Source organism: Mytilus californianus, unplaced genomic scaffold (assembly GCF_021869535.1).
Source record: "Mytilus californianus isolate M0D057914Y unplaced genomic scaffold, xbMytCali1.0.p SCAF_12, whole genome shotgun sequence".
In the NCBI taxonomy this organism is placed as follows: domain Eukaryota; kingdom Metazoa; phylum Mollusca; class Bivalvia; order Mytilida; family Mytilidae; genus Mytilus; species Mytilus californianus.
Genome location: NW_026262604.1, coordinates 6,250,060 through 6,274,248, shown reverse-complemented (window position 1 = coordinate 6,274,248; position 24,189 = coordinate 6,250,060). Strand labels below are relative to the sequence as shown.

At 30.1% G+C, this 24,189-nt stretch overlaps 1 protein-coding gene and 2 long non-coding RNA genes across 4 annotated transcripts; all 3 read left to right on the top strand.

The window, feature by feature from the left end:
- The first annotated feature begins 5,665 nt into the window (after positions 1-5,665).
- On the top strand, positions 5,666-6,896 carry LOC127721273 (zinc finger protein 239-like). The gene has a single exon (XM_052227955.1). The coding sequence runs from the start codon at positions 5,731-5,733 to the stop codon at positions 6,841-6,843; it is 1,113 nt and encodes a 370-aa protein (XP_052083915.1). The 5' UTR covers positions 5,666-5,730; the 3' UTR covers positions 6,844-6,896.
- A 4-nt stretch (positions 6,897-6,900) lies between these two features.
- Positions 6,901-14,395, top strand: LOC127721285 (uncharacterized). 2 transcript variants are annotated; one of them, XR_007991105.1, is made up of 5 exons: positions 6,901-7,063; positions 12,790-12,860; positions 13,168-13,293; positions 13,681-13,903; positions 13,954-14,395. It is a non-coding gene; the product is annotated as an uncharacterized LOC127721285 (long non-coding RNA). The 2 variants fall into 2 exon arrangements; XR_007991104.1 differs by having other exon boundaries at positions 13,681-14,395.
- Positions 10,034-11,201, top strand: LOC127721284 (uncharacterized). Its single transcript, XR_007991103.1, has 2 exons — positions 10,034-10,206; positions 11,082-11,201. It is a non-coding gene; the product is annotated as an uncharacterized LOC127721284 (long non-coding RNA).
- Positions 14,396-24,189: the final 9,794 nt, after the last annotated feature.

The following is a 24,189-nucleotide window of genomic DNA, read 5'->3' as shown; positions in this document are numbered from 1 at the left end:
TAACAGGGGAACCGAAAACAAATGTGAAACCAGTATAAGTCTGAAAATTATACCCAACCCGGTATTAAAGTCTGAAAATTACACCCAACAGTGTTAGAGTTAGATTTTATGCTGACAATTTTTTGTCCGTCCCTTATTTGCTCAGCGGGAATCGAACTCACACCTTCGATATACTACAGCACCAATCACTTAACCTTATGTCCAGCGCTCTAGACCACTCGACCACATCCGCTATATAAAAATATAACTTCAATAGTCGTAGTCTTATCATGTCACGGAAGTCGAATCTAGAGATAGACATATAAGACACGTGTATATATAAAGAAAGGAATTTTATAGTGACTTGACTTTTAATCATCGTATGATAAGCACAGAAACATTTTTATTATAAAACAAAGGATTTTTACTGATATAAGTGTGAGTGGCATGGGTAGGATTTCAGTCACTGTGTATATAGCGAGCACTGCAACATATTGTTCACTGTACATAGAAATTGCAGAGCACAAGTTCTACATACTAGAGTATGGTTCCTCTGAAAGGGGGTTGAAGATACAGAGGTAAGGGATAATACACCCTATCGCTTTTCCCGCTTGACCCGAGAATCTGTACCGCTTGAACTATTGGCGTCGTACAACAATCACTTTTCCATTGTGGCGTCAGATATTTTGTATTATCACGTCAAAATTTTACGGGAACCTAGCTGTGTGATGTCCAGTTATAGCGGACAAATAGCGATAAGATGTATAGTCCCAGGTGTCACTAAGGTAGAACATATATATTTGCATACTTTAGATAAAATTAAATAAACAAAATTTACCTACATGTGTTATTTTCTTCTGTTTTATGCTTTTTACTGAAAGAAAACATTAGTGCCGATTTGAAAAGATGCCGATTTGAGCAGGTGCCGAACTGACCATGTGCCGACTTGACGTACCCGTACCCGCACATATCCAGTTGTGCCATAGTTGGCACTCCATAGGTAATAATGCTCGGTAATCACCCTTTGTTTATTTACACTTTGAAACTAGATGAATTCTGCAATTCCAAAACAGTAAAGAGAGTGGAAGTTTTCATATTTTATGTCATCATATGGTAGGACTTTAGGTCACTTTACAGGGGCGGGTCCAGGTGAGGGCGTAATGGGCGTACGCCCCCTTAAAAAAAACTATCGTAATCTGCTAATATTGTATTGAATAGTGCATTTCACAATTAATTTATGTTTTTAGCAAAAAAAAAAAAAAATCCAAAATATTTTTCGACTCGCTCCGCTCGGCAAAACTACAGTTTCAGAAACATATAAGAAATCACAAAGCTAGACAGTGTAATGTGTTTTGTAAACGGTTTCATGATTCCTACTTCTTACAGAAACACATGAGAAAACACAGTGATGAGAAAACTCATAAGTGTGAGTTTTGTGAAAAGCGGTTCAAGTATTCGTTTTTCTTAAAAACACACATGAGAACACATACTGGAGAAAAACCGCATCAATGTGATCTGTGGTAAAATATTCAGCGAAAAAATCAAGCAATGAAAAGACATATGAAAACACATACTCGTCTGATGATAAACCTTATAAATGTGAAAAGTGTGGTAATAGTTTTAGTCGAAAAGATGATCTAAAGAGACACTTGACATTACATACGGGTGAGAAACCGTATCAATGTCATTTATGTGATCAAAGTTTCAGACTGAAAAAAATACGTAAAGAAGCATATGAGAACACACAATGGTAATAAACCGTACACGTGCAGAGCATGTGGTAAAGAATTTGGTCATACACATACCTTGGAGAGACACATAAGAACTCATACACATAATGATGACAAACCTTATAAGTGTGATGTGTGTGGTCAAGGGTTGTGTAGTAAAGATACTCTAAGGATGCACATGAAATTACACACTGGTGATGGTATGCATACATGTGATGTATATGTGACAAACAGTTTAATAGGAAAAGTAACCTACGAACTCATTCGAAAAGACATTCTGGAAATCTTCGACACTGTAGTATTTGTGGCAAAGGATTTCCTACAGATTATAACTTACAAAGACGCATAAAAACACATGATAATGAAAAGCGTCTGAAACTTGATGTTTGCTAATTTTACAAATGTAATACTGATATGTTCGAAACTTGATGTTTGTAAATTGTATGCATATGGTGGTGATAAACGTTCGAAACTGAATGATTGTTAATTGTAGATGGTGGTAAGAACGAAAATCACAAAAATACAGAACTCAGAGGAAAATTCATCAAAAGAAATTCGTTGTGGGGTGTCCGTTAGGAAGAACTCGCTTTCTTTACGATTTTTATTTTTATTATTATTATTTTAATTGTATAAGCGTTTCATAGTGTTCCGGGGGTTTGAGACACCCTTTTTAAAATAGCTTCATCCGCGTGTCTAGAAAAAAGGGAATGTCCAAATCACACACGGAAGTTGAAGACAATTGCTTAAAGTTTCAAAAAGTTAAAGACGGCCACGGCCTCCATTACATTTTTCTAGGAGAAAAACCAGTCAAAATGAAAAAAAATGTTCCCATCGTAAATTATATGTTCCAATGGGAAGAAAATGTGATCTTTAAGGAAGAAAAAAATGTTCCCATGGAAAGAAAAATTGTTCAAATGGGAAGACAAATTGCTCCCATCTATAGAATAAGTTACTTCCAATGTTGACAAACTATTTTCTTATGTTCCCATAATATGGGAAATTACAATTAAAAAGGCAAATATATGTAGGATTCAAACTTGGGTGGGTTCCAGATCTATGGCAAATTTCAAATATATGGCAAAATTTAACGTCTCAAACGCCATACAAATCATAAATCTATGTCAGCTCTATTGTTTCCTCCAAATCTATATGGAAGATTTTGATTCTGCCTGGGACTATTATACTAATATAGTATAATAGTCCCAGATTCTGAGTAATTTTCCGTGAAAATGGTGAACTATATAACGTAACAAATACTAGTAAATAAACGGTAAAATTATGCCGGATTTTATGTTGGTTCGTAATGTTTATACTTTGCAAATTCCGTAAACTGCAGAATTTTTACGCCAACTATCCAATACTATTCTACCAAACAATCTTTCTTGATATTTAGAAAGCTCTATCTTAGACTTCTAATACCTTTGAAGTCTTTTTACGTCAATTTCATTTGAGCTAGTACTTTGTCAGATACTTACTGACTGTCGGCTCCTCCATTTGCAGAAAATTAGCCATAGATTTAGAAACTACTAAATCCAGGGGCGGATCCAGCCATTTAAACAACAATAAAGAAAAAAGGGGGGTTCTAACTATATGTTCTCATTTGAATGCATTGATCGTCAAAAAAGGGGGCCCCTCCCATTGATCCGCCACTGAAATCTACCAGTATCCTGCAACTAAATGGCCCTATATCATACTTGATGTTTTACCCCAATACAGTTTTGCAGAGTAACACAGCAAGATTTTTAGAAAAGCCATTACTTGTAATACTTCATTCGTGGTTATCGCCCTTTGATTTCTTACCTGTATTATTTTGATGTATACACACAGTCACGAATCGACAATAAAATTGTAAGTAAGCACTGTTACTTTATATAATAATTTCAAACTTTATATAAAAACTTCACCGCAAATAACAAATTTGTACTAAGGAAATGTGCACTACGTATTCAGATAAAAAAAAATAAAATCCTGAGATAAAATCGACCGACACCTAGTGACCTACACTCGTAGCTGCGAAAACGTAGCTCTATTGTCCTTTGAATAAATATCAAAATCATCAAAAGGACCTTAAGAGCTACGTTTTCGCTGCTACCTACACTCGCTGATATCAGATCGATCAATATCGTTTATCAGTGTTGATGTAAATATTTGGAAGACGTTGTTGTTTGTTTTAAATAAAATCTGAGACACTTTTCATGTAATTAAGATATGTTTTTTGAAACAATGTATAGAAAATTTATGTTTCTATGGAACGTCTTATTAACAGTTTTAGGATCATAATATCCGTTTACTGCTATATTCTTTTCGTCAATTTTAGATTTGATTCTGTTATTACACTCTTTTTATACAAAATTTTTTTCCTGCGAAATGTATAGAATGGTTCTTAGAACACTATGAGTTGCTGCTATGAAAAGCTTGCTCAGTTCAATGTTAAATATGTCATGTACATGAGGCGTTCAGAGGCGGATTAAGAGGGTTTTTCAGGGGACCCGGGCAACCCTCTTTTTTGGGAAAAATCTGGTTGATTATTTAGGGAACCACTGAAGCATGACGGGAGCGGGTCACCTCTTAAGTAGTCAGTGCCCCCCCCTTTTATGAACATTTCTGGATCGACCACTGGCGTTACTGTTTGATGTGAACTTGACTGATCGATGACTGATCAGTGATGGAAGTTTTTACTGACCTATGACAGATCTGTGATCGATGAACCATAGAATTTGTTAAATACGTCAAATAAGCTATGTGAGAGTTACTTTGACAGCGAAATTAAATATATATACACCGATTGGACGGATACATATATATTAAAACTCTTATTTTTTAAAAACGAACTCCACATTACTTATGAGTCAGTGATAAACGCAGACTTTCTTTTAAATATACATAAACTTTCGTTTTATTTGAATAAGAATGCAATCATTTCTTCATTTTAATGGAAATTATTGACAGCCATTAGATTTTTGTATTTTACGTTCTTCATTATATGCTGTTTATCATTAGAAATCAAAAGTATATGAGAGAAAATACACTATAAAATGTTGTTTGCATTGTTTAAAATGATAATTTTTTCTTCATTTGATAAAAAATAATTCAGTGTTATTTGTAACTAGTTATTTCTAAACCACCAAGATAAGATTTTTTTATGTTTTAATTTTATGAGGAAAAGAATACTTAAACTCTTGTATGTGTTGAATACAATTGCAATTATTGATTTATTTTGATAGAAATTTAATTAAAGTACTTTTTATACATCAGGATGGGTTGTTTTCCATAAAATATTCTAAATTTTAGGGAAATTGTAGTTTGAACTAAATTTGTGGGGAATATGTGACATTTTCATCCTCCTTTTGCAATATTTTATGGTAAATAAATGCAAAATGTTGCCATGGTTACACAAAAAAGGAACTATATTTTACTATTTTAACTGTTGAAAATCAAATCTATGGAAAAAACTGATCACAAACATGTGCACATGAATGACACAAACAGTTGGATAAATGTATTACAGAGCCAGGAATAGAAGATTATTCAACATTTTGTGGTTCAATTTTGACTTGTTTGATTTCATCAAAAATTGAATTCTTGGGGTTATTTGATATGCTGATTTTATCAATGTACTTAGATTTTGGATTATAATAGATAAATGTCCAATTTCAAATATTTCAGTTCTTTGACCACATTCATTTTGTGTCACAAACCTATACTCAAATATGCGATAACAATCCAAATTCAGAGCTGTTTTAAGCTTAAATGTAGTGTCCATACTTGCTCAACTGCTCAGGGTTCGACCTCTGCAAGAAAATCCGGTTTGCTGTCACTCTGACATCTTGTGTGATCGTTTGGCCCTAATCTCTTTTCTGTAAACTCCATGTGTATGTGATTGGTTGCTGATTTTTATGTAATTATAAAAACCACATACATCGATATATATACAGCTATGTTAAATGTGTTTTTTATTCATCAGACTCCAGTGCACTCAGGGAATGTAAGAAGTGGACGAGAAAGAACAAATACAAATAAAATGTCTAACAACGAAAATACAGCTGATTCCATGATCATCTCCCTTGTTAAGACAACAGACAAGTCAAAGGAACACTTCATCTTAAATGCTGGCGAAAACGACTATGAATGTGAAGTGTGTGGTAAACGTTGCAGTAATGGTACAAAGCTGAAGGCGCATATGAGATCACATATTGATAAAAAGACTTTCAACATATTTCAATGTGATATATGTAATAAGAGGCTGAGTACAAATCATGGTTTAAAAAGACACATCCTATCACACACTGGTTATACACCTTATAAATGTAAAGTTTGTGGTAAAGAGTGTAGTCAAAGTTTTAACTTATTGCAACACATGAAATTGCATACTGGTGATAAACCTTTTAAATGTGATTTATGTGGTAAAGAGTTTAGGCAGAATGGTAATTTACAGAGACACATGAGAACACACACTGGTTATACACCTTATAAATGTAAAGTGTGTGGTAAAGAGTTTAGTAAAAAATGTAGCTTATTGCAACACATGAAATTTCATACAGATGATAAACCATATCAGTGTGATGTATGTGGTAAAGAGTTTAGGCAGAATGGTAATTTACAAACACACACGAGAACTCATACTGGAGATAAACCTTATAAATGTGATTTATGTGAAAAAGTTTTTATGCAATTAAGTGGTTTACAGAGACACACGACAATACACACTGGTAATAAACCTTTTAAATGTGATTCATGTGAGAGAGAATTTAGTTCTGTACAGAGCATGAGGACCCATATGAGAACACACACCGGTGATAAACCTTATAAATGTGATGTATGTGGTAAAAGGTTTAGTCATAGTGGTAGCTTACAGAGACACAGTACTTTGCATACTGGTGACAAAAAGTATAAATGTGACGAATGCAGTAAAACTTACCCTAATAGTCATAGCTTACAGATACACATGAGAATACACACTGGTGATAAACCTTATAAATGTGATGTATGTGGTAAAGGATTTAGTAGTGTACATATCATAAGGACCCATATGAGAATACTCACTGGTGATAAACCTTTTAACTGTGATGTATGTGGAAGAGGATTTAGTCAGTTTATGAATTCACAGACACATATATGTAATAAACCACATTAGGACATGTAGGATATGATGCATGAAAAAATGCTGAGAAAGAACTTATGCCACATCTAAACATTTTTGTCGAGTCTGCAACTTCTGTCGCAGAAAGCTCAACAAAGTGATAGTGATCTGGCGACGACGCCCACTCCGGCGTTAACAAACTTCTTAAAACGTAATATTTCAGAAGGTAGAAGACTTGGATCCTTCATACTTTGTATATATAACTACATAAGGGGTAAGTTGGGGGTCCATGTGTATTAAGCAATACTGTAAGGTATTAGGCAATAAGGTAGGTGTCCAGGTGTCCATATGGTGTAAGCATGTTCATGTATTAGGCAATACAGGCTAGTCAAGGCGTCCATATGATGTAAGGTAAGGGATGTATTAGGCAATACAGTCTAGAATGTCAGGTGTCCATATGTATTCAGGTGTCCATATGGTGTAAGCATGTTCATGTATTAGGCAATACAGGCTAAGGTAGGTGTCCATGTGTTGACTAAGTGAAATATCAGTGAAAGTTGATAATGTAGGACAAAACAGAAAATATATAGGTTAATAGTGAAATGTGAACGTTGGAAGGATCAAAAATCAAGAATGAGTCAGGGACCCTTAAAAAAACTATTATATAGGTTATCTTTTACATTAGTACAAGTTATATGGACGGTGTCCTTATCATTTAATATATGTTTATCAAATCATTATGGGGTCCATTATATATAGTGTTTAGTGAAGAGAAGAATCAAATGAAAAAAGTACATACAGGAAGAATCAAGTAGGCATGACGCATAGAATGGGATAACAATTTCGGTCAAACATAAAATAACCGATATGTCAATAACCTTATTACGAATGTTTATGAAATACCACGATTCACAGCAAGAATATAAATACATGTAGGAGGAGGAATTCATAATTTGATATTTTGAAAAATACAATATGAACTACCCAGCAAACACACAACATTTTAAAAACATTTTTTAAATGTCATATGGACGTCTCTCGCAAAATATTTCAATAAGATATCATTTAAACATAAAAAAAAATTTTTATTTTATTGTTTTTGAAATGTTTTATTTCTAACATTTAAGTAAAATGTTTTTACAACATTAACAAAATATTATTTGCTAATATCTTTTATTCATGTTCTCAAACATTGTTCTAAAATATCACGTAGATATTTTATAATACAAAAAAATAATATTTTCTTCAATTGGTATTTTATATTTTAACAACATTTAAAGTAAATATTTTCCAAATATCCAAAAAACATTCTGCAAAAAAATGTTTTACAGAAAATATAGTTTTGCTATTTGCATAAAATGTTTTATAACGTAAAATTAAAATGTTTTACATAAAACATCTGAAAAATATCAGCTAAATGTTTTCTATAAAATATTCTGACATACACATTACTTAATATTCAACATTTTACGGATATAAAAATAACATTTTATTTAAACTTTATTCAAAACCCCACAAACAACGTTTTGTGGAATTAGCTCGTTTTTTTTTCAGGATAAGATATAGTACTACATTTCATCAATATCATGACAACAGAGACATATATATGTCTCTGATGACAAGCAAGACACTATGGTTGAAATCCTCAATTGATATCTCAGTTGAAGATCCTTGAAGTCAGATTTTATTCCTTCTTATATTAAAATTCAAAAGAGTCAACATTAAATTAAGCAATAATGTATTAATAAACAATCACCTTTCTTTAATGTTTATTCATTTTGTTCGTGTATATTTTAGAAATTAAGAAATGAAAACTGTAACTGTACTAAGTTCAATTTTCGTATCGTTTATATGATTTACGGAAAACCGACCTTTTCCGGAATCGACTTTTGTTTTATCACCGGAAATGAATTTGAAATTTGAATTTCGAAACGAAGACAGGATATCAACAAAGAGAGCCAAGAAAATTGTTTGTTACGCGATATATATACTCACTTGGTAAGAATGATTAATCTGTTAAGATGAAATTTGTGCATTCATTGTGTGTGTTCAATCATAATCGGAACCAAATTACATCTGTTTCTGGAGGTGCGGATCAAGGTTTTGAAAAAAGGGGGGCCCCTGCCCAAGGCAAGCAAACGTTTGGAGTGATACTTGTAAATAGTCTACGTACACCAATTATGAATTTGTTCATTGATAAAAAAAAATTATAAAGATATGTGGCTTGTGTGTTTGTCACAGTTTGATACACCTTATCGCTATTTGTCCGCCATTACTGGACATCACAAAAGTTCCCGTAAAATTTTGACGTCATAATAGAAAATATCTGACGCCACAATGGAAAAGTGATTGTTGTATGACGTCAAAAGTTCAAGTGGGACAGATTCTCGGGTCAAGCGGGAATAGCGATAAGGTGTATTGCCAATACACCTTATCGCTATTAGTCCGCCATTACTGGCCATGGACATCACAAAAGTTCCCGTAAAATGTTGACGTCATATTAGAAAATATTTGACACCACAATTGAAAGTAATACACCTTATTGCTATTTGTCCACCATTACTGGACATCACACAACTGTCACAAGTTCCCTTAAAATTTTGACGTCATCATAAAAAATATCTGATGCCACAATGGAAAAGTGATTGTTGTTTGACGTCAAATGTTCAAGCAGGATAGATTCTCGGGTCAAGCAGGAATAGCGATAAGGTGTATTATTGTATGACGTATGCTGACGTAAAAAGTTCAAGCGGGACAGATTTCCAAATACTGAAATAGCGATAAGGTGTATGAGACAGTTATCCACCAGAATTTAAATGACTTGGATAAAAGAAATTATAGGTCACTGTACGGCTTTCAAAACAGAGAAAACCAATGCCATATAGTCCACTTTGAAGCCTTGACAAACAAATGTTAAATTTTTCTCAACACAATTGAAACAAAACAACTAACTGCCTACATTAAATACACATTATGAAAAAGAAATTTGACAGACTTAAACCAACAACAACTATTGCAATAAGCATGACTCAATACCTTGTTTCCGAGGCACACAAACAAGTTACAATAACACTAATATAAGCACCATTTGAATATGGAGATTTTTTTTCTAGTAAAATCAGTGTATGTATGTATTTGCAAAACAGTAAATTAAATTTCCCTTAACAGCTTAATGAACATTAAAAAGACTATGTAAGACTTCAGTACAAGCAAGATAATGTAACTGTAATATTAACTGTTGCTTAAAATTATATTTATTGCTTCATACACACAATGTACATACAATGTATCTTTTATTTTTTAACAGGAGCTAAAAGGAAAGCCACAAAGGACAAGTTCAATATGCAGGTTTACAATTTGGAAGTGGCGCAGGTTCTTTGGAATGTCTACAACCTTTCAGTAGAATTTTTTTTTGAAGTAAGATTTTTATACAGAATTACTGTTATTCCATATTCAATTCAAATATTTAGCATAAACAATGCATTACATTCAAGATTAAGGGCATACAATACAGAAAAGATATCTGGATATTTGAATTAATTATTTTTTTTGTGACAAAATAGAAACAAGTTGTTTATTTAAATCAATCTTTTAGTCCAACAGTGTGCTTTCATAAACAACATATTTGCTTTCCTTTGAAGTATTTCAAATACATATAAACAACTCATTTAATGACATCTGTGTGTTTCTCGGAAGTTAAGTTATATTATTATCATCATTGCGAAAACAATGCGTAACACTTCGATAAGTTATTATGTGCCTATAGTATACTTCTAGGACTGTATCATATACCCTTAGATACAAATGACAAGTTATAAACTATGTCACTCTACAGAGTTTATCACTCAAAACATGCAAAAAGGACAATAAGATGTTTAATGACATTATGTAGCAGGGCTTTTAAAGGCCCCTACATTATATACAATGCATTTAATGAAAACTAAAAAAAAACAAGAAAAACAACAGCCTGATTTATACAGAACAATAAAAGAAAAAATTATGATAGACAACAATCAACGAGTATAATGAAATAAGACTCTTGACTGGACACATATCTAGTCTAAAGTTTTTTATGTGTTTTTTTTTAATAACTAAATGAAGTTCAGCGTGGCATATTGCTCTCTCTTAACACGGTCAGCCATTTATCGTCCCCTTCCGACAGACTATCATCGTTATTTGTTTCAAAACTTTAAAGGGGAGGGGATGTATATCCTTCAGGCAACGTGAATCGTTCTATAATAAAGGAATGTGCAAGAAATTATATATGAATGTAAGATTAATTTTTTTTTCAGAAGCATGGCACAGCAAGAAAAAGATATAAGACACTACAAGACATTCCAAGTGATTTTGAATAAGACAATTGATTGACTTTTTCAATGTATTCTTAAATAAATCAAATAGTTGATGTAAAATGGTGTTTTGTTCTCATCTCTTTAGCCAATTATCAATGATTATTGACTTAAGATGTAACCCTATTAGAAGTGTAGCGTTTTAGTTTAGAAAGAGAAGTTGTATTGAAAAATCTGAATTTGGGACACAAGTTTTAGTCAATGTAACTTGAACTTAAAAATGTGTATAATGTTTGCATAATGTCCAATGGCATATATGTCATGCATGTTCAGGTTGACATATGCATGATGTGTATAAGATAGGTAATAAAAGTTGAGAGTGAAAAACTAAACATTATACCATTGTGGTTGGAATAATGGGCTTTCTTGCACTGTCTGTCGTCTGTTCACCTTTATTTGTGGGATTTTGTCCAACAAATATTTTCATCACTGTTTTTCCCAAAACTGCTGATAAAGATGAGTTCATATTTAATGAGCTGCTTGAAAGTGATGAACTGTGATGTGTGAACATTTTTGTATCTGGCACCTGTTTCCTGTTTGCTTTATATACATTGTATTTCAAAATGTTGAATTTTCTCACATTTTTCATTACTTTAATTAGTAATGCTGATGAACAGAATGACTTCATATTTGGTAAGTGGCTTGACCATGATGAGTTGTGTCTGCCATTTTGGATGTGTCAAAATTTGTAGATACTTCTTGTTTTTAGAGACTTTGAATTGTGAATTTCATATGCTTAGCAAAACAACTGATTTATTCAATCAAAAGTACAGACATTTTTATATTGATATGATCTTGATATCAACCAAAAACATCTTCTTAAAACATTTTGAAAACATTTTTTAGGCAGTCTCACTTGCAAGAAAACATCCAAAAAACATTTTTATAACATTATTTGATGTTCATGATGTTTTTCAAACGTTCAGAAAATATTTCTAGAAAATATTTTTTAAAAGATTATCAAAATGTTTTATACGCCATTGTTTTTCACATTATCATGATATTTCTTTACAACATTTTAATTATATTATGCAAATATTTTAGAAAATATATTAGAAAACGTTTTAGCGATATATATTCTACCATACATTTAATGTTTTTCTCACGTTTTTTTGTGATATTTTCATGACATTAGACACAACATTTTAAAAACATTTTAAAGATGTTTTTGTGTTTGCTGGGTACTACATAAATCTTTATGAAAAAATAACTTTTTAAAAAGAAAATAAAAGGGAGGGACACTAGATTTCATATATAAAGGGTAATTTAGTAGTTGGTATTCACTTCCAAACATCAACAATAAAATAAAGTGTAATCTAGTAGTTGGTACTCACTTCCAAACATCATTTATGGCTGAAAGACATGTAAAAATGTAAGTGGCTAATTTATAATAGAGTAGAAATGAAAAAAGTATTTAGAAAAAAATATACATTATTTGCGATCTAATATAAAATACATTGAAAATATTAACCACAGTTCAATATATATATATATATATATATATAAATATTTAGAAGTTATCATACATTATATAATTTGAATCAGTAATTAACATATGTTTGTACTAAGTTATTGAGAATTAATCCATTTTTTTTTTATTTTATTCAGAAATGATTGAGAATTAATCCAATTTTTCTTTATATATTTTCAGAAGTGACAATGTCAAAAAAATTTGAAAGAATATTTGTTAAAATGCAGAGAAGAAAATTTACAACTTAGCCAGTAAGTATTAAACTAATAATGAAATGAAGTTACATACATGTAATTTTAAAGACAAAATGAGAGATAAAAAAAAAACACATAGTATTAAATAGTTATGAAAACATGCAAAATTAAATGTTACAACAATAAATAAACATATAAAAAAGAGAAATAAATATTGAAAAAAAAAGATATAATACCATGCTGTTTAATGAATGGGATTTCCCACAATATTTGCAAGGATAGACTTCAAATGAAAGTAACTACATTTTGATGAATTAATTGTGAATCAATTTATTGTCAAGTTGATTTGTTTTAAATATTTCAGAAGAAAAGTAAATCAGAATAATTTAATAACATGTAGGTCCAATGAAGAAGAGGAAGAAAAAAGAAAAAGAGGCCTAAATGAAGGTGGAAAAAAAAGGAAAATGGAAAACAGTAAACATGATAAAGGGTAGGTTGTGTAATGTATACATTTTTTAAAAGATTATTTAATAACTGATAGAAAAACATTTTATTGAATATTTAATTTAACCTTATTATGACTGATGATCATGGTGAACAAAAATAACAGTAAAAACCTATTGTCATATACTAAGGATTGAAATATTTGGATAGATAATGAAAAAGATTAAAAAATATTAGATTAGATATATAAAAAATTTTATTTTCTGAGATTACTTCGTTCTGTCATTTTCTTTCTTTTTATAGAAAACTTTATTTTCTGAGATTACTTCTTCCATTCATTTTCTCTTTCTTTTTTATTAAGGATTACAATTATTTTGATTAAAAATGTCTTTATGTGGAATGAAACAAGTATAACAGAAAATTATAATTTCAGGACAAACACTATAATGACAGCACAGGCAGGAAACAAAATAAGAGGATTAGATGAAAAGGAAATAAAAATATTGGAGAAGGCGAAAAAAATTGTAGATGATAAAGAGGACAATATGGAGACAGTTATAAAATATCTATACAATATTCAGAAACGGAGAAAATATCAATTAAGAGAGGAGAAAAAATTTAAAATGTCTATTTCCAAAAGAATTGCTGACATTAAGGTATAGTTATTTTTTATTGTAATATACATGGATTTTCAGATGACATTAAGGAATAGTTATTTTATATTGTAATATACATAGATTTTTCTTACTATATGGTTTAATAAGATATTTATTTGCAAACATAAGCTTATTATATATTATAAATATATTAGACAAAAATGTTTTTTAAATATATTCATACAAAAATGTTTGTATTTAAAAACCATGTCAGGTACCACTTGATGAAAAGAGGGTGTGGCATTATGTATGAACTACTGGGATTTTACATATTAACATAAATAAAAAAATTAAGCATTTGAAAGAAACATTGCTATGAAAATATTAATGAATCTGAATACCTACATGTTTTAAGAAAAATAGTGTACCTTATTGCTATTGTTATCCATTATATAAAAGAAAACTGATATTTTGATGTTAAACTGTAGAGTTTTCATTATGTTACACAGTAGATTTTTCATAACTGACAATTAATAAAGATATGTGATCTATTATTAGTGTTTGATATATTAGTTAATCATACTTACATGCCAAAGCCATCCTTACCAGAAAATATTAATGAATCTGAATACCTACATGTTTTAAGAAAAATAGTGTACCTTATTGCTATTGTTATCCATTATATAAAAGAAAACTGATATTTTGATGTTAAACTGTAGAGTTTTCATTATGTTACACAGTAGATTTTTCATAACTGACAATTAATAAAGATATGTGATCTATTATTAGTGTTTGATATATTAGTTAATCATACTTACATGCCAAAGCCATCCTTACCACAAATGTTCTTGCATCTGGAAGTTGACTGTCAACAAATATACATGGGAACATCTAAATGTCAAGTCCTTTTTAATTATAACCTGATCATAAAGATAATCCCTGTTTTTTGTTTTTGTTTTTTTTTTCTATCTCTTGTATTCTTTATTTCAAAGTGTAACAAAAAAATCAACAACAAAAAATCATATTGCATACATTTACTGATATATTAAAAAAAAAAACACAACAAAATATGTTATGAAATAAAATAAAATACAAAATTTGGCATTTCTGGACAATTAGAGTGTTATGTAAAGAAACATAATTTGGCATATCTGGACAATTGGAGTGTTATGGAAACAATTTGTATAATTTGACATGCATGGAATAAAAAATTCAGGCAATAATTGTAAAAATAAACATTACATGGAAAAGTTAACAATTGCATAGCTTTAACATAACAATCAATAATTTTGATTACAAAAGAATGATTGATTAAATACCGGTCATAAATAATGATCAATTCCAGTTTAAAAATATTAGCTAACTGTATTACTGTTGTGAATATATGTATATAAAAAATAATTAAAAAACTATTAACTGTCCACTTATTATTCACAACTATCAATAAAAGTACTGACCATGGAATTGAGAGATTTAAACCATCATAAACTGTTAAAACTCTACAAAGTTAATACACTAACACTATTATTTAAATAACATAATATGATCCTATATGATCCTATATCAAAAATGAAAGACATGTATTATTGACAACTATCAATCAAAAGTACAAACAAACTAAAACTAGTATTTCAATAACATAAATATGACCCCATATTAGAAATGAAAGTATGTAAATAGCACTTGTTTAAAGTATTTAATAACATAATATGACCCCATATTAGAAATGAAAGTATGTAAAAACTTTGAGGTAGAAAAGTATATAAATATTTGAACTATACAATCATGGAATGAACAATCAGACCACCAAAGACACAGCAATAAGTTTAAGAAAAAGTATTAAAAAATCTCTTTTAAAAATGAGGTTGAGGGTATTTTATTTATGCAGAAAGCACCAATATTATTCAAAATTAGACATGAGGTAAAAAAGTATATAAATATAAAAAAAACTCTACTAGGCAATGCTACAACTCTTGGACTAAACTAGACAATGTTCAAACTCTTGTTGGACTAGACAATGATCAAACTCTTGTTGGACGAGACAATGTTCAAACTCTTGTTGGACTAGACAATGATCAAAATCTTAACTAAAGAAAGGAGATAAAAAACCTATAAAAAAATGAAATATTTATTTATGCAAAATGCAATTATTTACAAAATTATCCAATTTAAGACCTGATGAGGTACAAAAGTATATAAAAAAAAAACCTATAAAAAAAAATGAAATATTTATTGGTACAATTACAAAATGCAATTATTACAATATTATCCAAATTAAGACCTCATGTACAAAAGTATATAAAAAAAAATCAACAACTCTTAATGTTTGTACTAGTCTTAATGTTTGTACTAGACAATGCTTCTTGACAAGTTTTCACTTATACTGTTCAAAAAATGTATAAAGATTATTCCTTAAGACTGTTACACTCATTATTATATGTATATCACAAATAATAACAGTTCAAAAAATGTATATAGGTTTTTTTTTACTTATTGTAAACACAATCAGACTGCTATCATAAAAAGCAGAAACACCAAAGATACAATTTAGAAAAGTATTAGAAAATCTCTTTTAAAAAATGAGATATTTATGTATACAACAATGTACATGAGACCAAATATAGGCCAACATAAAAGATATCAAAAAATGGACCAATGAACCTCCTTAAACAATGTGGACTTGAGGTATTTATGTATACAACAATGTACATGAGACCAAATATAGGATGACATAAAAGATATAAAAAAAAAAATGGACCAATGAACCTCTTTAAACAATGTGGACTTTTGATAAATTTACATATTTGTTTTCTATTTCTACAATAGACATTTCAAAAATGTTTGTGCCAAAAAAAAAAAAAAAAAAGGAAGAAAACTGGAACAAGAAACTTGATTTTGTCAAAATATATAATTAGTTAAGTTCTAATTTCTTCCTAGATTTTGTAGCACTCCTTGTACGTTTGGCTATTGGTTCATCATCTTCTTCCTCAAGGATTAAGGTCGGTAATCTGAGGGGAGTAGGATTTTCAGCGGGTGTAGGTTGTAGTACGGGTAATCTGGGTAGAGGTGTGTATCTTGGTGAAGGTGATGGTGTCAAAAATTGTAGAGGTATTGAATGTGGTGGTGATGAAGAAGGTACTTCAGTATAGGCATGATGTGTGTGTCTATACCTTTTCTACTTTCTACAGGCAACAACAAGCAGGACTAGTATTAGAATGCAAGAACTAATGATACTCCATATCATATACACTGTAAAATAATATTTATATTAGAATGCTAGAACTAATGATACTCCATATCATATACACTGCAAAATTTAATATTTTATTATGAAATTACATAAATTACAGAAAACATACATTAATATGAAGCAAGCTGGTGATTAATAATTTGAAACATAAATTACAGATAGCATATATTTATATGAAGCAAGCTGGTGGTTATTAATGTGACATGTCAAAAATATCATTATCATCATCATCCTGTTTGTGATATGTCAAAAATATCAGTATGATCATCATCATCATCATCTAGGTTATCAATATGACTTTGGTCTACATCTTTTAGCATCATGGCCATAGAATAAACATTTACAGCACAATGTTTTTTCTTTCTCCACTTATATATGGTACCAACAATAATGATAATAATGAAAAATAGTGCTATAGCAATACATGTAACAGAAATTGGTATAATTATACTTGTTAACTTTTCATTTAAAACTACATGATTATATCCAATACTATTGTTCATGCTGGCAGTAACATTATCTGTAACATTGTCTGTAGGGTTAGTTACATACATGTATGTTGAACTTTCATTGAAATTAATTTGGAATTTTGGACTTACAGTTATTGTGATAATTTTTGAAAGTTCTGACCCTGCTGTATTGTTTATTTCTTCTGGTTGAATTGTAATGGTAGTACTAGATATGTTAAATATCAAATCAGTTATATTTATGATACCTGTTGCATCTGTTGTTGTTGATGTTGTTGTACCATTTGTTGTTATTTCAGTTGTTATTGTACCAGTTGTTGTTGTTGAGTTGATGGTTGTGGTTGTTTCACTTGTTTTTGTTGTTACACTATTTTCAAAAACTGAGCAAAAAAAAAAGCAATGATGAATGAGGAAAAAAATTTACAACAACATTTGCATATCAAAACAATAGGTAATTCTGTATTGCATTTCACTATTTAACTTTTTTAATGTACAGTCAGGGATATAACTCTATAGGGTTATTACAGAAAATAACTTGCATGTGTTAATACAGATACTATCTTGAGCTTTTGTCTACTCTCTAACCCTTAAATTTTCTAAATCTGTAATAACATATGTTTGTTATTTGTTAAATATAAATTATAAATATTTTGATTTTTAGTGGGTTCTAGGGAACTCTTGAAACTTTGCACAGAAACTAAATGCATAGCTTTGATAACTAATTTTTAAATTAAATTAATACATTTTGAATTAACCATGGTAAATCAATGAGATGAGGCTTTTAAGAGATAAACTTAGCTGAAATAACAAAGCTTGGTTATTAAAGGCATGTAACTTGTTATATGAGACACTTGGGAATTACTGGGAAGTTTGCGCAGAACCTCATTACATGCTCTGATCATTATTTTTTAAAATAAATTAAAATTTATTGTAATTAAGCATGATGTATATCTGAGCAAATGCTTAAGAGGAGTGATGTAGTGAAGCTATAATAACACACTTTACTTATTATAGGCATATTGTTTCTGTAATATCATAAGTGTACTATGCATGATTGGCAAACTATGAACTGTTATATCTTTCTAAAGTTTTTCTATAGTTAAGTATAAATGAAGACAATAGTAATAGCAATAGAACGTATATACATTTGAACGAAGTAATCTCAGAAAATAAATTTTTTTATATATCTAATCTAATATTTTTTAATCTTTTTCATTATCTATCCAAATATTTCAATCCTTAGTATATGACAATAGGTTTTTACTGTTATTTTTTTTCACCATGATCATCAGTCATAATAAGGTTGAATTAAATATTCAATAAAATGTTTTTCTATCAGTTATTAAATAATCTTTTAAAAAATTTATACATTACACAACATACCCTTTATCATGTTTACTGTTTTCCATTTTCCTTTTTTTCCCATCTTCATTTAGGCCTTTTTTTCTTTTTTCTTCCTCTTCTTCATTGGACCTACATGTTATTAAATTATTCTGATTTACTTTTCTTCTGAAATATTTAAAACAAATCAACTTGAAAATAAATTGATTCACAATTAATTCATCAAAATGTAGTTACTTTCATTTGAAGTCTTTCCTTGCAAATATTGTGGGAAGTCCCATTCATTAAATATCATGGTATTATATCTTTTTTTCAATATTGATTTCTTTTTCTTTTATATATTTATTTATTGTTGTAACATTTAATTTGCATGTTTTCATAACTATTTAATACTATGTGTTTTTTTTTTTATCTCTCATTTTGTCTTTAAAATTACATGTATTTAACTTCATTTCATTATTAGTTTAATACTTACTGGCTAAGTTGTAACTTTTCTTCTCTGCATTTTAACAAATATTCTTTCAATTTTTTTTTGACATTGTCACTTCTGAAAATATATAAAGAAAAATTGGATTAATTCTCAATCATTTCTGAATAAAAAAAAAATGGATTAATTCTCAATAACTTAGTACAAACATATTTTAATTACTGATTCAAATTATATAATGTATGATAACTTCTAAATATATATATATATATATATAGATTCTACCACTGCATCGAGTGTGATACGATATTTATCCACTCGAGACAGTTAAATTTTCAAATCTAAAACGCGAGGCTCGCCGAGAGTTTTAAATATTTAAAATTTAACTGCCGAGAGTGGATAAATATCGTATTACACGAGATTTGGTGGTGGAATCTGTTTCTCTAATGATTTTCAAACAATACGCAGGCAAATTTATTCCTTCTTTTCGAATGATCTGCAAAAAGATGTGTTCTTTCTATGTGACGTCATCAGGCATGGTCGCCTTTTTTCATGCCGTCACAATAGGAAATTCAGAGGAAAGCAAGAAAATTCGACGTCATAATCGGATTTTAACCAATGAAGAACTGAGATCAAACGAACCACACGTTGATTAAATTTTTATTATACAATGGGTGCAGAAAGGGATAAATTGACGAAGAATTAGAGAAATATATATATATATGTATTGAACTGTGGTTAAAATTTTCAATGTATTTTATATTAGATCACAAATAATGTATATTTTTTTCTAAATATTTTTTTCATTTCTACTCTATTATAAATTAGCCACTTACATTTTTACTTGTCTTTCAGCCATTATTGATGTTTGGAAGTGAGTACCAACTACTAGATTACACTTTATTTTATTGTTGATGTTTGGAAGTGAATACCAACTACTAAATTACCCTTTATATATGAAATCTAGTGTCCCTCCCTTTTATTTTCTTTTTAAAACAAGTTATTTTTTCATAAAGATTTATGTAGTAGTTCATATTGTATTTTTCAAAATATCAAATTATGAATTCCTCCTCCTACATGTATTTATATTCTTGCTGTGAATCTTGGTATTTCATAAACATTTGTAATAAGGTTATTGACATATCGGTTATTTTATGTTTGACCGAAAATTGTTATCCCATTCTATGCGTCATGCCTACTTGATTCTTCCTGTATGTACTTTTTTCATTTGATTCTTCTCTTTACTAAACACTATATATAATGGACCCCATAATGATTTGATAAACATATATTAAATGATAAGGACACCGTCCATATAACTTGTACTAATGTAAAGATAACCTATATAATAGTTTTTTTAAGGGTCCCTGACTCATTCTTGATTTTTGATCCTTCCAACGTTCACATTTCACTATTAACCTATATATTTCCTGTTTTGTCCTACATTATCAAATTTCACTGATATTTCACTTAGTCAACACTTGGACACCTACCTTAGCCTGCATTGGCTAATACATGAACATGCTTACACCATATGGACACCTGAATACATATGGACACCTGACATTCTAGACTGTATTGCCTAATACATCCCTTACCTTACATCATATGGACACCTGGACTAGCCTGTATTGCCTAATACATGAACATGCTTACACCATATGGACACCTGGACACCTACCTTATTGCCTAATACCTTACAGTATTGCTTAATACACATGGACCCCCAACTTACCCCTTATGTAGTTATATATGCCCAATATTATGAAGTTTCTGTCCGTCATATGTCCACTTTCTCTTACCTCAGTTTCATGGTTCAGTGACTTCTTGCAAAAAAGCTGAAGATTTTCGCTTAATATTCATAATTTCTTAATATGATAACTGTGTGGCATGTGCGTACCTTGCAATGTCCTTATACCCGTCATACAGTTTTCACTTGACCTCGACCTCATTTAATGGATCAGAGAACAAGGTTAAGTTTTCGTGGAAAAGTTCATATCGCAGATACTATAAGCAGTAGATCTATATTTTGGTGTATGGAATGATTTGTCCAACTGGCAGGTGTCATCTGACCTTGATGTCATTTTCATGGTTCAGTGGTTAAAGTTATGTTTTTTGTGTTTTAGTCTGTTTTTCTAATTTTATAATCAATAGGTTAACTATATTTGGTGTATCGGATGATTGTTAGGTGTATATGTTTGTGAAGCAATTATCGTCTGACCATGACCTAATTTTCATAGTTCAGTAGTCAATCTTAAGTTTGAAACTTAAGACTTTGTCTGCTTAAAGTCATACGAGACGAGTGACCGTTGAAAAATAATGTTAATCCAATTCTTGAAACATTGCATACATATATCATAAACTTAGTCTCCTGTGCACGATTTTATCATTTTTCACGCATCCATTTCGTATAATCGTCAAAAAAAAATTTCAATCGGTCAGTGTTGTTGTGAAAATATGGCAGCTGATTAATGGACGTGTTTTGAAGACGAAGTTAACCGATTAAAACCTTTGTAAACAATCAACAAAGAAGCATGGAATTAGGTAAGCACGTGTATAACATGTACAATAAGATACAGTTTATTTCGATGACGGAGAGAGGTTTACGTTTGGTTTCCCCCTTCGCATTTGCGTATTGAGATCACCGGATTTTTACGAGAAAGGTCACGCTGAGGTAACTGCATACACAAAACGTGTCGGCTAATATCAAATGTGTTCTGAAAGCCAAAAATAAATTTCTTTTAAATTTTGACAAATTGAAGAACTTTTCTTCAGAAATAAGTATATCTTCAGAAGTTTTATAATAAAAACTAGCTATTTAGTTATTAAAAACATATGCATCATTTTTTTATTTGAAGTTTCATATGACTTTATGTGTGTTAGTTGGATACTATATATGCAATAGGTCAACTATATTTAAAGCATGCAAAGATTTATAAAGTTTACCAGTCTTTCTGGAGGGGTCCTTCTGAACTTGGACTCATTTTTATGGTTTACTGATCAATGCAAATCTTTCCTGGTTACATTTCTATCTTAAATGAGAAATAGTTCATCTATAATTAAAGCATATTTTGGTGTATGGAATGAATGTAAGGTGTTCATGACATTGTATTTCTAGTTTTATTTACCTGACCTTGACCTCATGTTCTCGGATCATGGTAAGTTTATGTGATAGTTGTATTAAAACTTTATATTTAGGACTATCAATATAATATAAATGGTAAGTAAACTAAAGAAGGCAAGTCGTTTCAGCGTGTGCATTCTTCTTATACTAATATATGTATTATATCAAGATAATGATGTAAGTCAGTAAGAATTTGTTGGCAAATATATGGCGCCAAGTATTAGAATACATATTGGTATTAAATCTTATAAATAGCTACTAGAATTCATAAAAGCTGTTGTACATCCAAACATGCGTTTGTACACTTTAAATAGGCAGGGATACAGTTTGTCCAATCTATGAATTATTTTCCTTTTAAAAAATCTCTGTAACTTAAACATGTACTATTTTGTGGACAGTGGTGACTTCTTACCATTTCGTCATTTATTACCAATATCGTGTAACAATGTGTAATTAGCAGATAGAGGTTATGAACGGCAAATTTGATCGAATCAATTTTCTATGTATAGTTAAAATAGCAGTGAATATAAATGTAGATACAAACAAAATTCTAATGATATGATTTCGGTAAACTGAATGTTATATACATATTATTAACATGAAACTTTCTCTAGTTAACTGTTATTACAATTTATTAATGTTGTTCTTACAAGTCTGCATGTACTAGTATATATATTTGAGTTGTTTTACATGTTTATGTTAATGTATATGATATTCATGTACAAAATGTAGTTGTATGTATATTATCTCTGTAAGTATGTAGTCTTTTTTATCAAAACAAAAGTTCCAATCGGAACTACTCGGCCTTTCAAGTTGCGAAGCGAGAATGGCCGAGTAGACTTAGTTCCGATTGAATAAAGTTCATTCATTTAGATTACCAGGATTGGTATTTTCATTAACTGCCCTGAGTCTTATATGTGAAATAATTCCACGGTGTTTCAAGTTCTCTTTAGGATTTGAAATAAAAAATAATTTCCAGAAGATGTCTGTACTTAGGCGTTTTTTTTTGGGGGTATTACTAATCAACTTTTATCAAATTGATACAGTTCTTGCAGTCTTTAATTGACGTAATTTCTTAGTTTCAAAACTATATATCTTAATACCGGCCAACTGTCAGGAAAAAAAAAAGACATTACCGATGCCACCATTGAACACTAATAACACCATTTTACATGGAACATAGAATTATCATTTTGAACGAATTTCCAATTGCGTTTATATATATGGTTACTATCAAAACCCAATGAATATTCTATTTTATGCTTCTAAAAATTCCGTGTTTATTTGCAGTTGCGGATCCAGAAATCTTCAAAGGGAAGGCTACTGACTGCCTAATAATGGGCCTGATTCACTCATGCTTCAGTGATTCCCTAAATAATCAATCAAACTTTTACTACAAAAGAGGGTCCTTCTGCCCCTCCCTAAATCCGCTTCTGATCTGAATTATAACTCTCAATGCAAGACATTTTTACTGACTCATATGTCCATCATCGCTTCGTAAAAGCCATACGACTCCTAAAAGATTAAGTTTTTTGTAATGTTAATTTCTTTCTTATTACGAGTAATAGGATAACTATATTTAATATATGCGTACCTTGCAAAAGGTCTTCATGCCCGTCACATGGCAGACAGTTTTTATCTTACCATGACCTCATTTCATGGATCAGTGAACAAGATTAAGTTTTCGTGCTAAAGTCCATATATAATATACTATAATCAATAGGTCTACTATATTTG

Coding starts and splice junctions, on each gene's coding strand:
- LOC127721273 (XM_052227955.1), top strand. CDS start 5,731: ATGTCTAACAACGAAAATACAGCTGATTCCATGATCATCTCCCTTGTT.